Source organism: Capricornis sumatraensis, chromosome 17, assembly GCF_032405125.1.
Source record: "Capricornis sumatraensis isolate serow.1 chromosome 17, serow.2, whole genome shotgun sequence".
Classification (NCBI taxonomy): domain Eukaryota; kingdom Metazoa; phylum Chordata; class Mammalia; order Artiodactyla; family Bovidae; genus Capricornis; species Capricornis sumatraensis.
This window is the reverse complement of record NC_091085.1, coordinates 74883928-74898784: the sequence shown is the minus strand read 5'-3', so window position 1 is coordinate 74898784 and position 14857 is coordinate 74883928. Positions and strand designations below refer to the sequence as shown.

General features: G+C 48.6%; 1 protein-coding gene across 1 annotated transcript in view; it reads right to left on the bottom strand.

Annotated features, from left to right (window-relative positions):
- Nucleotides 1–8883, bottom strand: part of ZNRF3 (zinc and ring finger 3) — a 142148-nt gene extending 133265 nt beyond the window's left edge. The window contains exon 1 of the mRNA XM_068989629.1: nucleotides 8584–8883. Within this exon, the coding sequence (XP_068845730.1) occupies nucleotides 8584–8883 (300 nt within the window). The remainder of the gene's footprint in view (nucleotides 1–8583) is intronic.
- Between the last annotated feature and the right edge of the window lie 5974 nt (nucleotides 8884–14857).

Sequence of the window (14857 nt, the reverse complement as noted above, 5' to 3'; positions counted from 1 at the left end):
CCGGAGCTTGCTCAAACTCATGTCCATTGAGTTGGTGACGCCATCCAACCATCCCATCCTCTGTAGTCCCCTTCTCCCCCTGCCTTCAGAGGGTATGTTTGTTTTGTTTTTAAGAAACTACCCGCTGTGAGCAGGGGTGCGTGGAAACACGAATGCCAATCTGGCTGGGGAATATAAACTAGCCCCGCTCTTTTGCAGGGGGAACGGGCCACACACGACAGGATCAGGGAAAGTGTTGATACCTCTCCACACAGGGGTCCCAATCCTAGAACTTGAGCCTGCGAAGATGACCAAAGGATTGAGAAAAAAAGCTCCCCATAGCATCACTTATAATAACGGAAAACAGACACTAGAAGTGTTTTGGAATATTTATTAGTAACAGGGAAATACTTAAGGTACACAAAGGGTCATTAACACTATATAGTGTTTTTTCCAATTTTCTTAAAAATCTAAGTGCATGGGGGGGAAAAAAAAGGAAAGGAAAGCTATCCCAAATCACAAAAGGTTAACAGAGTTTACGTGGAGGCAGTGGGACTGATTCTCTTTGTCATACTTTTCTTTATTTTCCAAGTATTCTACAATAAACATGTATGATTTTTATATTTAAAGAATAAATTACAGATGATCTGGTTTTTTAAAGGGAAATGCTGGCCCTGACGAGAGGTAATGTAAAATGAATCTATCCTAGCCTTTTTGCCGAAACCGTACCTAAGTACACCCAGGCCCTCAAGCAAGCGGGTCTCGAGGTTTGTCTTCAAGTGATCCAAGTTCAGGCCCAGCTCTGTGGCCCTGAGACGCTTACTTACACTCTCAGCCCCGCTCTCCTCTGTGAAGTGCAGATAACTCAACGGCCCACTGTGCATGGAGAGATCATGAGAATGGCGTACGGCGGGCGCACAGAGCTGCTGCCTCTCTAGGCTGCGTCCACAGCAGGAACTCAAGAAACATCTGCTGACAAGCTAGCGCACTCGGTTTAAGTAAAAAAAAAAAAAAAATCAAGTTTAAACTCTTACAGCACTGAAGGGTTACATGCACCTGATCGAGCACCACTCTTAACTCTCTCACTTTAAAAACGCAGCAGCTTCTGCACCAGGAGACCAGAAGCTCCCATTCCAACATACATTTCCCTGTGAAACTTCTAGAATCATCAGAGTCTGTCTTCACCAAATCGACTCTACACACTGAATTTCTAAACAATCATATCACACTGGCTGCTGGGGTGAGAAGGGGGTTAATGTCAAGTCTTACCACACATCTGAAGGGTAATAAAAATAAAATGCTCTCCCTTGAACCACAACAGGCCGGCTGATCTCATTCTCTTCACACTATCGTGAGTCAACAGAGCCGCTCAAAGTCAGAATTTCAAACATCTCATTCAAGCGGCAGACGGAACAAAGACCCTCTACTCTTTACAGCCTCCCCGTCCTGTTTGGCAGGTATAAAGGCACCTCTCTGCAGAGGGGTTATCAGCTTTTAAATTCAAAGGTAAGTAAAAACAAAACAAACAAAAAACTGAGCAGGAAAGGGCCAAAAGGCACAAATCCACGTACTGTGTCATTACGCAGACGTGCCTCTTCAGAATGGGCTGCCCAGGCCTACTTGTCACCCCTGGGCCAGGTGCACCACTGGTCTCGCACAGCTGGGTCCCACCGGAGAGGGCCTGTGGTCAGCACGCCGGCCGCCTGCGGGCAGGGCCCGCGCCTCCCTCGTGCCCACCTGCTGCCTCGCCCCGCACAGGGTCAGGGGCACAGAGCAGCGGTGAACGCCGGCCCACTGCAGGAATGCAGACCCACGGGAGGTTTTAACCGCCAGGAGGACGGGATGAGAGGAGGGAAGCCACAGCTTCAGGTTCTGACCATCTTTGAAATCAAATTTCAGATCACAGGGAATGCGCAGACTGTGTAAATAAAGGAAGAAAGGGGATGAACATGGGACAGGGCCTCTTTGGGGAAAGCCACACAGGCTGTGAAAGGGCTCTGAAAAGCCAGCTACAGGAAGGAGGTGTGTCTCACTTCAGAGATCTCTTTAAATGCCAGAGCGCCACAGCCATTCCAACTTCCCCGAAGCCAGAAAACAGCGGACATGCCATCAAGCGACAGCGGCGCACTTCAAGCCACTGGTCCCTCTTCCCAAGCTTGGCGGATCAGCTCTTCATGGAAACAAACAAGGTGGAATGAGACTGTGTGATTGAAAAAAGAAAGAGAAAAGGGGAAGGAAGGAAGAAGGAGAGAAATCTCTAAGGTCAGAGGGTTTTCTCACTTGAAGTTACCGGCTCCTCTCTTGGTCCATCAGTCTGGGTTTATACTGACTCTAAATTCCACCATCAGTTCCCATAATCTCATCCCAAGCAGAAGAAAGTGCCAAGTGAAGCAGGCTTGTGAAAACAGAAATGGCTGGGAATCACACAGAGCTGGGTTTTCATCTGAGCCCTGCAACTGACCTGCTCAGCATCTTCCACGTGTGACCTTAGCTCCCTGGGCTCCGTTTCCTCATCTGAAAACCTGGGCCACCCCATTTCCCTCGTCCACTGAGTCTACGCTCAGGTGCTGTACCCAGTGTCTGGCATGCAAGAAACATAGGACCACAACTACCTATTTTTAAGAGCTCTGACAGAGGAAGACTGAGTGAAAACTTTAAATTAAAGGAGAAAAGCAGCCACTTACACCCAGGGCGCAGGTTTACGAGATCTGGCTTTCCCCCGTCAGACGCCTGATCACTAAGGTCGCTTCCGAGTCGGCTCTCCCTGGCACACTCGGCCGAGGTACAGCTGAGGACGACAGAAAGGCCCAAACCCGGGAGCCAGGAGACCCAAAAAGTTCTCCAGGGTTATCCCGACCTCACCATGTGGTGCTGGCCCTTCACTTCTCTGGACCTCGGCCTCCTCATCTAGCACATTAAAGGGCTGAGTCTGGGTCTTCAGATTATTGAAATGGATTTAAACGTCCTTTTTGTCATGAACTGCGAATCCGCATTCTCCAGACTTGTGCAACGCCATCAAAAAGCAAAGTTTTCATATGACATAATATTCAGGGTAATGATAATCCTGAATACCAAACTTTTACAGTTAAGCCCAGGGACACTGGGGCCTGGCCATGAACTGTTCCTCATGTGTCTGTCCATCCCTAACAGCTGTCCACATTAGGCCTCGCTCAATAATCGTGTTTTATCATGAAAAGAATGTTTTCAGACCTTCATGACGCCAGATGCCCTACCCCTGAACACACATCCACACACACGTGTGTCACGTCACACAGCCTGGGATGGCAACAGCAGTGGTTCCAACCAGAACCATCCTTCCCATCTAATCGAGCAAGTTTCTGTAAACAACCACCAACAAGGAAAGCTGATCCCAGAATGTATTAGCCAAAGCATATGAAGTGGTTCTCATCAATTCTCATAAAGATCCACCGCCTGCCTGGCATCCACCCTGAATCCATCATTCATTCACTGAATACTGAGTGTCTGATAAGCAGCAGGTACTGGGGACCAGGGATGAACAAAAACAAACAGGCCTGTGCCCAGGTCCACGGAGAAGCAAGCAGTGAGGGGCTGCTTTCAAGGCGTTTCAACATTGACGGGTGCCCCATTTCATTTCCTAGTGAACACTGAAAAGACACACCCACCAGCAGTCCACACTCCCACACTCTGCATTCAGAGCCTCATCTTCCTGCCTTTCACCATCTAAAGGCAGAAAATTCTTTTTTTAATTGAAGTATAATTGACCAAAAACATTATGTTAGTTCCAGGTATACAACATACTGATTTGATATTAAATGCAGAAAATTCTTGGAGTAACTATCTTTTCATTTCTCCCAAGGATAATGCATTTCACTACTACAGATAGATGAACTGGAGAGAAATTAATCCATTAGAGATAAAGGATGCCTTCAGAACTAAGGGCTCCACTGTGTGCGGAGACCCAGTCAGGAAGAATTATCATTTATCCACACAGATCTAAAGGAACAGCAATACAGTATCTGGTACAGAACAGGGCTTGAGTAGAAATCCATCAAGTGAACACGCTCGACAGAGACACATAAACCTGTAGACTTCTCAACGACTCCTGCTAGCCTGAGCCGCACATCACTGCCTTCAAATCCCCAGGGATGGATGACTTGACAAACTGCTTCCCTTTTTCCTCTTGGAAAGGAGGGGCATCAGAGAACCCACCTTGGGGAAAAATTACACATCTTCTCGAAAATAAAAGTGCACATGCACGGGATTGTATGCATAATTTCAGGGGTTCACAGGCCATCTCTGGAAGTCTGTGACCCTCAGGTTAAGAACCCCTATTCTAGACTGTTAAAAATTAGACTTGAACAAACGTCAGTACCTAACCATCCAACTCCTATTTATTTAATGGTAATAGGAACAAAGGGGCCAGACAGACCTGGGTTTCAACCCAAGTTTTATCATTTGCTAGCTATGTGAGGTTGCAGAAGTCAAATAGTCTTTCTCAGCCTCAGTTTCCTCATTTGTCAAATGGGTCAACAACAGTTGTTGATTCCGTGTTAAAGACGTAGATGAGCAAACACATGACGAGCTTGGCATAGTGCCCTATACAAAATAAATGCTCCTAAAGAGAAGCCAGCATCACCCTCTCCAGTCCACAGGCTGCACACTTATCCTCACTCCCATCTTCATCTCCATTCAGAACTGTATTAGTAACTCCCATGGCATCTCAGGGAACGAGATAGAAAGTAAGAGCCCTAAAGAATTCACGAGGTCACAAAACACAGCCCTGATGTCTTCCCCTAAATCAAACGCTTGGTTTTAACCTATGAAGGCCCTTCTGACAAGACAGTCAGCAATCCCTTTTTGTGTAAATCCAGGTCAGCTGTCAGCACGCAATTGTTCTATTAGGTCAAGTCAATTTTTAGAGAGGCAGGCCTGTTAAGTTAACTTAAAATGGAGATGAAAAGAAAGTGTTTGATCAAATGCTAAACTGCAGAAACACACTGACAGGGAGACAAGGCAGAGGAATTAGTTTCCTAAAATTATTCTCTCTGATACCCTTAGTTAACATTGGCTATTTAAGGATCTCACTCAAGCCTTTCTGACCCACCACTCAGCTCTCCTCCCAGCCCTCGTGGCTAAAGGCACTGGCTTAGTTCTTAAATGTTCTCAGCAAGCTCTGTTTTCAAGACCATTCAATACTTAATCCAGGATCCAGAGGCCGATTTTAAAGTTACACAAAACCTACCATTCAGATTTCTCCTACAAATGAATTTCTCAAGTGTTTCTAAATATTTGACTTCAAGGGTTGGGGGGAGAATACATTTCCATTTAAAACAATCTTTCACCTCTAGCTATGCAAATTTTCTTTGTTTGCTTAACCAATTCACATACCACTAGCCAGCATTTAATTGGGTCTTTATTTAACATCACTAACCATGTGAGCTGAACAACCAAAGTCTGAAAGTTTCAGATAATGATCTCATTAATAGCAACAAATTGGTTCAAAGATGAAATATGTATCAATACATCTAAGAACCCTTTAAAGTTCCACACTTCAGAACTAAAGGAGAAGTGTAATTACTTCCTCCAGCGTTCACACTGTATGCTTGACACTTACAAACAGATGGGCTGTAATGCTGCATGAATAAATAAGATACTAAAAGTAGTGAACACTTCACAGCCACATATTGTTTCCACAACTTTCACAGACGAAGATGTCAAAAAAAAAAAAGAAAAAGGATCTCTCTTCTTTCAGTGCACAGTGATGACCTTGGGAAAGTTATTTAAGCCTAAAATGCACAAAGAGAGAATCAACACTCTTAGTGACTAATCCCAAGATTGTGGGTCTTTCTCACACTCCTCTCTCTTTTGCGCACACACACACTCACTCTCCTCTCTCTTTTACACACACACACACACACACACACACACACCCCTTCTTTACCAGGCCTCCTCCTACCCCAACCCATGCAGATGAATGAACAGGTATTCTAATTAGAGGTATCTGGGCAAACCAGACTGTGATAAGGTATCTACTCTATAAACAGACACAGACACATACTTTCATTGGATACAATACAGAGGGGGAAAAAAAAATCAGTGATACAAACCAATTTCCTATCTTAGAATTCTTAAAAGGAAAGAGTCTCTCAGACAGGTTCTTTTCTCCCCTAAAGCATGAAAAACAGTGCTACAGAATCCCCCGGCAACAAAACTAGTGCTGTAAGTGCTATGATTTAGGTTTAGTTAAAGGAAAATAAACTCCACTCCGAAGACCATAAAATATTAAATAGCAAATTATGCAAGTTTTTTTTTTTAAGATAGTAAATAGAAGGAAGCTTGAAAAGTTCAACAAGGGCACTTAGAAAATCTGATTAATCTGAAGCTGAAGAAACAACCAAGTTGTTTCTTCTACATTCTCATTTCTCACGCAAGATGTGACATTCTCTCTCTCGGCAGTCCTAAAACATCAGCGTCCCTTACAAAAACCTTCTTCGGGGCTGACAGGGGCCACATTAGTTCCTCCACTCAGGAGTATTCCAAGAACTAATAAAAGCATGCCAGCCTCTGTACACACACAGCCCTGGAAGCCACGCTGAGCTCCTTCTGTGCACACAGGTTCAGCAAGTAGGCCTCACAATAAAGTTATCAAAGATGTGGAGAACACTAAGAAATGACTACTCAGACAGCTCAGACAAACTCACCAGTGTTAATGTAGTTATAAGGGAATTAGGATACTTATTAGTGATTGCTTAACAGGTAAACTTATTAAATACCATTTAAGTCATTTTTCTTTACTTAGCAGTTGTTGACTTTTTTTTTGGCAAGGCTAATGGACTACAAAGGAGTTTGATAAGCACTTCAAAAACTTTCAAAAGAGAATAGATTCCTTCTGCCAAATTCACACAGTATCTCCCCACTCGCAAGGATAAAATAGTTACAAATGGTGTGTTTAAACTGCTAATTTTGTATTAAATGGCGAACCCAAGATTATCTCCAAAGCACTGCACTACTCATAATGGATAGCTTGCCAGACAACCTACCAGGGAGAAAGAGTACAAGTTAAAACACTGCAGATAAAAATCGCAAACTTCAAAAGTCTCCTTCAAAAAGTGAAGTGCCATGATTAAAACATCTTTTCTCTTAGAAAGCTGTAAATCAAACATTTTCTACAGGCATCAGGCCACAGTGAAAGCCTCAAAGAGAAACAAGAAGTCACAAGGAGCAGGCATTAAGATTCAAACTGTGCTTGAAGGCTGCAACTGAAAGAAAGGCTGCAGGAATCTTCAGCAGACCTTGGTCTCTAAAGCTTATAAATTAAAGACTATAATTATAACATTATCCCCCTAAAAAGTCCAAAAGCTTTTAACATATGTGTAGTCACAGAACTCAGACAACCTGTGTTTCCCCCCATCTGTCCTGCAGAAGTCTGAGACGGCGACCTAAGGACGGACACACCTCTAAGGGCCAAGCCGCACCGCCCCCTGCCCTAACCCTGCAGAGTTTTCAGTCTGCACCAGGGGAGGGGAAATGAAAGGCTGCTTGCAGTTAATTCCATTCACTGCCCCGCTCTTCATTCATAACTCATCCAAGAGTAAAGCGCACAAGGCCTCAAAGCTTGGAGCCCCTGCAGCCATCCCCTCACCCGCAAAAGGTTCAAAGACAAGCCAACCACTTCAAATCACTCCCATCCCAAGCACGCATATTCACCGCGTAAGTGCGCTGGCTGTCTACTAAGTCGATAAAATCACAGCCAAGGAAGCAGAAAGGCATCTACCCAGTTCACCATCTGCAGAGGCTTGGGCTCAGAGTCCCTCCTCCACAGAGCGGGGGTCTGCTGAAAGCTCGCTCTCCACCCCCCCTCCCCACTCCGCCAGCTTCCTTTGGAATGCACACCCCTTTCATTCGTAGCAAGGTGGAGGCCCTGTCAGCGAGCGACCCTTCTCCCGAGGTGCAGGCCCTCTGCACCAGTCCTTGGCCGAGAAGCGGGCAGGCTGCCTCCCTCCCACCCTCTCTGTAATCTGAGGCACGCAGCGAGGGCTGCTGCTCCGGCCACTCCGGGGCACCCGCGATCCCCACTCCGCCAGCTCCCGCTGCCTCTCCTCCTGCGGCTGCTGGTCCCGCGCCCCCGCGGGAGGGTGGGCGCCCAGGTGAGGCTGGCGGCAGGTTCCGGGGGAGCCCCTCGAACAAGCCTGGCTGCTCCCTCAAAGAACCTGCACGGGTGGGAAAGCACAGCCTGCGACCTGGAACCAGCCACCTCATCCTTCATCACTTGTCTCGCCGAAGTTGGCATTCAACAGGTAGTTCCCGGGACTTCCACCTGAGGTAAAAGCGAGCGCCCCGACAGCCTGAGGGGGCTGCCCCAGCGGGGGCGCCCGGACCCGGGGTCTCCCCTCCCGCGACCCACGGGAGGCCGAGCCCCCACGTGCGCTCGACCCCCACCCACGGCGGCGCCCTGGAGGCCGCGTCCCGCCCGCCCGCCCGCCCGCCCGAGAGGGATGCCGCCGGCCTCCTCACCGCCCCTCCCGCCCGCCCGCCCGCCAGCCCGCGGCGGGGTCGGCGGGCGCAGCCCCCGGAGCCATCTTGTGGCGGCGGCGGCGCGGGGCCCGGGCGGCGGGCAGCTACCTGCACGATTTCGCCCTCCGCGCTGAGCGTGGCCCCGGCCCGCGAGAAGCGGCCCGTGAGGCCGGTGGTGTAGGTGGTGTAGTCGCCGCTCGGGCTCGACTCGAACAGCACCACCTCCACGAACGCCGTCTCCTTGGCCCGCGCCGTGCCGGGCCCCGCGGCCGCGAGCAACAGCCCGAGCAGCAGCGGCAGCGGCGGCGGCGGCGGCAGGCGGCGGCCGCGGGGGCCGCGGGGGCGGCGGCGGAGGCGGCGGCGGCGGCGGCCCGGGGCCCCTGGGCGCCCGCCCGAGCGCGGCCTCATGGTCCTGCGGCGGGAGGGCGCGGAGGGCGGGCGCGGCCGGGCATAGTCGCGGGCCGGTGGAGGACCGAGCGCGGGCGGACGCCTCACAGCCCCATCGCGGCGGCGGCGGCGGCTTTGTGGGTCGCAGGCTCGGCTGGGCTCCCACGGCCGTCGCGCCGCGGCCCTTTCATCTGCTCCACGTGAGGGGTTATCCCCGCCCCGGCAACGTCGTGACCCGCTCTCCCCTCCCTCCCCGCGCTCGACCGCCGCGGCTGCCGGGGGGGCGGGGGAGCGGGTAGGCGGGACGGGCGCGCCTGCGGCGGGGGTGGAGCCGGACGGTGGGCCACGCCCCCATGATCGCCCCGCCCCTGTGTTCGCCCCGCCCCCTCGCCCGCTGTCTGCGCTCCTCCCCTTGCTGTCGCTCCGCCCATCGCCTACCGTCTTGCCCCGCCCCTTCGTTCTCGCTCCGCCCCCAGGCTCTAGCTCCGCCCTTTCTGTCGCGCTCCGCCCCCGCCGCGCCCCTCCCTCGGCGGCAGACATTTCTCCTCGCGGTTCCTTAAGTTCGGCGGGAGTGGAGACCGCATCCTGCTCCAGGGCAATGCGCGTTCTCTCTGGAGGCCCCGCGCCTCCTGGTCTCATGCAGAAGTCAGGTTCCTGTCCCTTCCCGGCTCCCCGCGTCAATTCACAGTTCCTGGGAGCGGAGCCCCCGCACCCGGCTCTCAACCCGCACCCCCACCTCCAGGATCGAAAGGGAAAGGCTCTGGCGGTCTGGGGCAGTTTGCTGCTGGGCCATTCCGGGGCGTGTCGGGTTCTTGCACTGGTGTCGCTTAGACAGTTGTGTGTGTAAGGGAGGGAGGGGGCGGGGGTGAGAAAGCCATTAAGTCATTTGGACTCTGATGGAGATAATCTTTCTACAGCCCCCGAGGCTGTAACTGAAACATCCCCCTCGATGGAAGTTCTGAAACTTCGATTCTTTCCTGAGCAGAAGTCCAGAAGATTCCAACGCCATCACACTTTGTGCGCAGAGGATAGCTACCATATTAACGTACCTAAGACATGAGCTCCAGGACTCAGGGGTTCTCAGTCACCCAGAAAAGAAACTTTGGATTTTCTTTGGAACATGCCTTTTTCTTCCTCATCTATTCCTCTGAGAATCGAACCTTCCTTCGAAATCCAGATTCAATTCCCACTTCCTCCGTGGGAAGTTATTTTCTATCTCCCCTCACTGCCCAGCAGATTTTGGTGAAGTTTCATTACTCACTGAACACTTCATTTCTAGACAGGTTTACTGCTGAGAGGTGAATCTTCTTCCTCTCTGACCAGAATGGCTTTGTTCAGATAGTGGCAAATATTTTATCGGGATGAGCTGCTGCTTCTACTTGCTACCACACCCAAAATATTAAAAAGGAAACTCATTGAGAATTGTCTTGGATAAATAATTTACCAAGTTTACAATTTAAAGTAGGGAAAAAAAGAAACCTTTCAAAACATGGAGTAGCAAATACACTTGAAAAAAAAACCCACAGGTCTGTGTTGCTGAATTTGGACCACCCAGAGCCACTGCTCAGGAGAGGGACAGGTGGGAAAGCAGGGTTCTGAAAATGGTGGCATTTTAGTTTCTTCAGAACCAAGCTTCACCGGTGCTTACTGGACTGGGCAACATCAGGCCTGACAGTGGTCTCCCTCCAGTCCTTAACGGGGTGGTCAGTCACTGCAGCCCATCAGTTGATGAATGGATGAACAAATGTGATATATCTATACAGTGGGATATTAGCCTTCAAGGGATGAAGTACTGATGCGTGCTACAAGACAGATGAACCTTGGAAACAAGGTTTTCAGCCCTGAGTGAAAGAAGCCGGACACAAAGGACCACATGGTACGTGATCCTGTTTATGTGAAATGTCCAGAACTGGCAAAATCTACAGAGACAGAAAGTAGCTTAGTGGTTTCCAGGAACTAGAGGGTAGATGGAAATGGGTAGCAACGGCTAATGGGTTTATTTTGGGGGTGATGAAAATGTTCTGGGATTAGATACTTTTGTGATGGTTGCATAACTCTGTAAATGTATGGAAAGCTACTGAATTGCACACTTTTTTTTTAATTGCATGCTTTAAAAGGGTGAATTTAATGGTATGTGCAGTATATCTCAGTACAGTTGTAAAATAAATATTACAAAATCATCAGTGGGTTTTTTTTTTCAGGCAAACATACATATAACACACAGGATACTGTGTAAGACTATTTTGTGTTCTTTGAAGTCTAAGTTCAAATCTCACACCCTCAGCAACACTTACTCAGGACACTGTTTAAAACAGCAGAGTGCTCCCGTCCCCCTCTCCCAATCTCCTTTGGTCTGCCCACCCCACCCCCACCCTTAGCACTTATCACCTCCTAACATACTAAATAATTTGCTGATTTATTTTTGTCTCTCCTTCATGCCCCATAAACACACATGCCAGAGAGCAAACTCTATAATGGCTAGGATCTTGTCTTATTCACTGACTTTGGCTGAGGCTGCCTGGCCCAGAGTCGGCACTCAATATAAATATTTCTTGCATGAATTAATGACTAAATGAATGAGTGATAAGCTCACTGTTGTGTATCCCTCTCAGTTTGCAGATATGTGGGGCAGCTTGTTAACAGCTGTTTAGGAGCACTGGGCTTCATGGGACCAAAATAAATTCTGAACATGGAAAAGAGTAACAGTCGTTCCCTCAGGGACTGTGATTAAGATCCTGTCAAGGGTCAAAAAAGAAACCAGTTTAGATTTTATTTTAAATCTTCTTTTTAAAAGGTGTGGTTAATAAGACACAGGTCAGCAACACAAAGGGGTGTGTGTGTGTGAGCGTGCGCGTGCCAACTCACTTCAGTAGCGTCCAGCTCTGCGGCCCTATGGACTGTAGCCTGCCAGGCTCCTCTGTCCATGGGATTCTCCAGGCAAGAATACAGGAGTGGGTTGCCATTTCCTTCTCCAGGGCATCTTCCCGACCCAGAGATCGAACCCGCATCTCTCGTGTCTCCTGCATTGCCAATTGATTTCTTTACCACCAGCACCATCTGGGAAGTAACATGATTCACCTCTCAGCAGTAAACCTGTCTAGAAATGAAGTGTTCAGTGAGTAATGAAACTTCACCAAAATCTGCTGGGCAGTGAGGGGAGATAGAAAATAACTTCAAATAAGAAGGAAGACTTAAAGGCCAGGAACAAGGGCTGATAGGAGGGAAGTGAAGCAATGCACATTCACTATCCAAGACTCTCAGTCACCCCGAGCTTAACTCATCTTGGTCGTCTCTCTCAGACACAGCTCAGACGAAAGCAGCAGAGCACGGGAGTGTCAGCATCAGCTAGAGCTCCCAGACCCTGAGCGAACCTCACTAACTCAGGCCAGAAACCACACAAAGCTTCAGGAAGCTTTCTGCCATCCGTATTCTATTCACATGATCAAATAGTGGAGTTCACCGATGTGAGACCAGTAAAACCTATGCTTTAGTACCTAAGGACACTGTTATCTGTGCTAAATCAAAATAGACATGGATATTCACAGCCATATTGTTCTTGATAACAAAAGACAGCAAAGAGTCTATATGCCTAAAAGGGGATTCATTAAACATTATTTTATGATACCTCTATATAATATATAATGGAACACATAGAAATAGTCATTAAAAAGAATGCAATAAGGACTTCCCTGGTGGTCCAGTGGTCAAGAATCCGCCTTGCAGTGCAGGGGATGTAGGTTTGATCCCTGGTCAGGGAAGTAAGATCCCACATACCAGCGGAACAACTAAGCCTGCGCCCCACAACTACCGAAGCCTGCAAGCTCCAGAGCCCACGAGCCACAACCAGGGGGCCTGCGCACCTCAGCATAAGGTCCTGCATGACACAACAACGTCCACAACTAAGACCCACGGCAGCCAAAAGAGTAAATAAGGCCTCAAGCAAAGGAGCGGAAAAGGAAAAAAAAAAAAGAATGAAGCAGCACTCTATGAACTTACACAGAAAGATCTCCAACGCACACCAGTCAGTGAGAAAGATGCACAGACGGCATTCTACAATGGAGGGCATCGACGAGGAGGGGACAGATCTGTGAAGGCTTGCAGACATGAACAATGTGTGGAAGGAGCTACAAGAGATGAATGGTGGCCTCTGGGTGACTGGGAGGCAGGGAAAGGAGGGAGGTGTACCGTTACCTGTATACCTTTTGTGTATATTGAATTTGTTCCTGAGTGACTGATATTATTATTATCTGACCTGTCAAAGGTGCTTCCTAGGTGGCGCTAGTGGTAAAGAACCCACCTGCCAATGCAGGAGAGCTAAGAGACATGGGTTCAATCCCTAGGTCCTGAAGATCCCCTGGAGGAGGAGGGCAGGGCAACCCACTCCAGCGTTCTTGCTTGGAGAATCCCACGGACAGAGGAGCCTGCCGGGCTACAGTCCATGGGGTAGCAAAGAGTCGGACACGACTGAAGCAACTTAGCACAACAACACAAGCACGACGAAGGGACAGCTGTGGAGCAGGAAACAGCACCCACTCCAGTGTTCTTGCCTGGAGAATGCAGGGAAGGGAGCCTGGTGGGCTGCCGCCTATGGGGTCGCACAGAGTCAGACACGACAGAGGTAACTTAGCAGCAGCAGCATGCAAGAATTATTTCCTTTTAGTAACCTGTGCGGCAATCGTAGTATTATTTAAGTTGCTTAAAGTATCTCTGGTAGTTCCTAGCACCCTTCTGAATGAACAGATGAAACTCCGTAAGTGACCATTCAGCAATACAGGTTAATATTTGGAAATTTATATTATGAAACACTTTCACAAGAAAATTTTAAGTGGCATCCAAAAATCGACAGCAAACTGGCACTCGTGATGGACTTGAGACACGGCCACTGACAGTAGAACTGTTTTCTTCTCCTTTTTTTGTATGCCTGCTTTAGGACAGAGTTTGAGCGCAATAAGTTCACAGGTTAAATCTTCCATTACTTGGGCTCTAATTCAAAGTACAATAAATTTTTCCTAAAATGTCAAAAAAAAAAAAAGGAAGGGGGAGAGTTAGAGAAGTCACACAAGATTACAATCAAGTCCACTTTCCTTCACCAGGTAAACTTAAGAGTTTGAATTTCATCTTGTTTCTTTAAGGAGATTCAAACTGAAGACGTGCTAGCGTTCTTCCACAGCCTTTATGTCTATTTCTGGAAACTTTTAATTTATTGTATTTAAAGATCATATAATTCTCTTGAAAGGTACAATAGATGTTACACAGACAAGTAGCGGCAGTTCTTTCAAAACTCTCAGAAGTGTCTCTTCTGCCTTTGAAGTGCACCATCAATCTCCATCTACTTTGAGCCTCGAGGCGGAAGGCCAGGCTGGCCCCGATTCATCAGTGGTTGAAACCCTGCTTCAACCCGTCCCTGATGTGCAGTGGCCACCCAACCAGGAGTCACAAACTCAAACAACGCTCCAGGGGCCAGGGAGGGAATGTCACTGAGTGAGGTGGGCCAGGTGTGAGCAAAAATAACCAGCAAGTAAGAAGGTAAATGGGCTTCCCTGGTGGCTCAGACAGTAAAGAATCTGCCTGCAATGCGGGAGACATAGGTTCAATCCCTGGGTGAGGAAGATCCCCTAGAGGAGGGCATGGCAACCCACTCCAGTATTCTTGCCCGGAGAATCCCCACGGACAGAGGAGCCTTGGCGGGCTGCAGTCCATCGGGTTGCAAAGAGTCAGACACGACTGAGTGGCTAAGCACACAAGAATGTAAATGGCAGAGGGGCCTCAAACAGGAACACCCTTGGGAGCGGTGGCCTAGGAACACACGGTAGGTCCGGGCCACTCCCGAGCATCATCGCTCTGGGGTACGTGGGCCCAGGTTTCACAGATCTTCTGAGTTGTAAGAAAGAAACAAAATTCCAAATGTGTCTGTAGTGTCTGTTGGTTTTAAAATGTTTACAATAGATTTAAAATATTTATATTGCTGTGTGAGGCCAAATAAATACACCTCCAG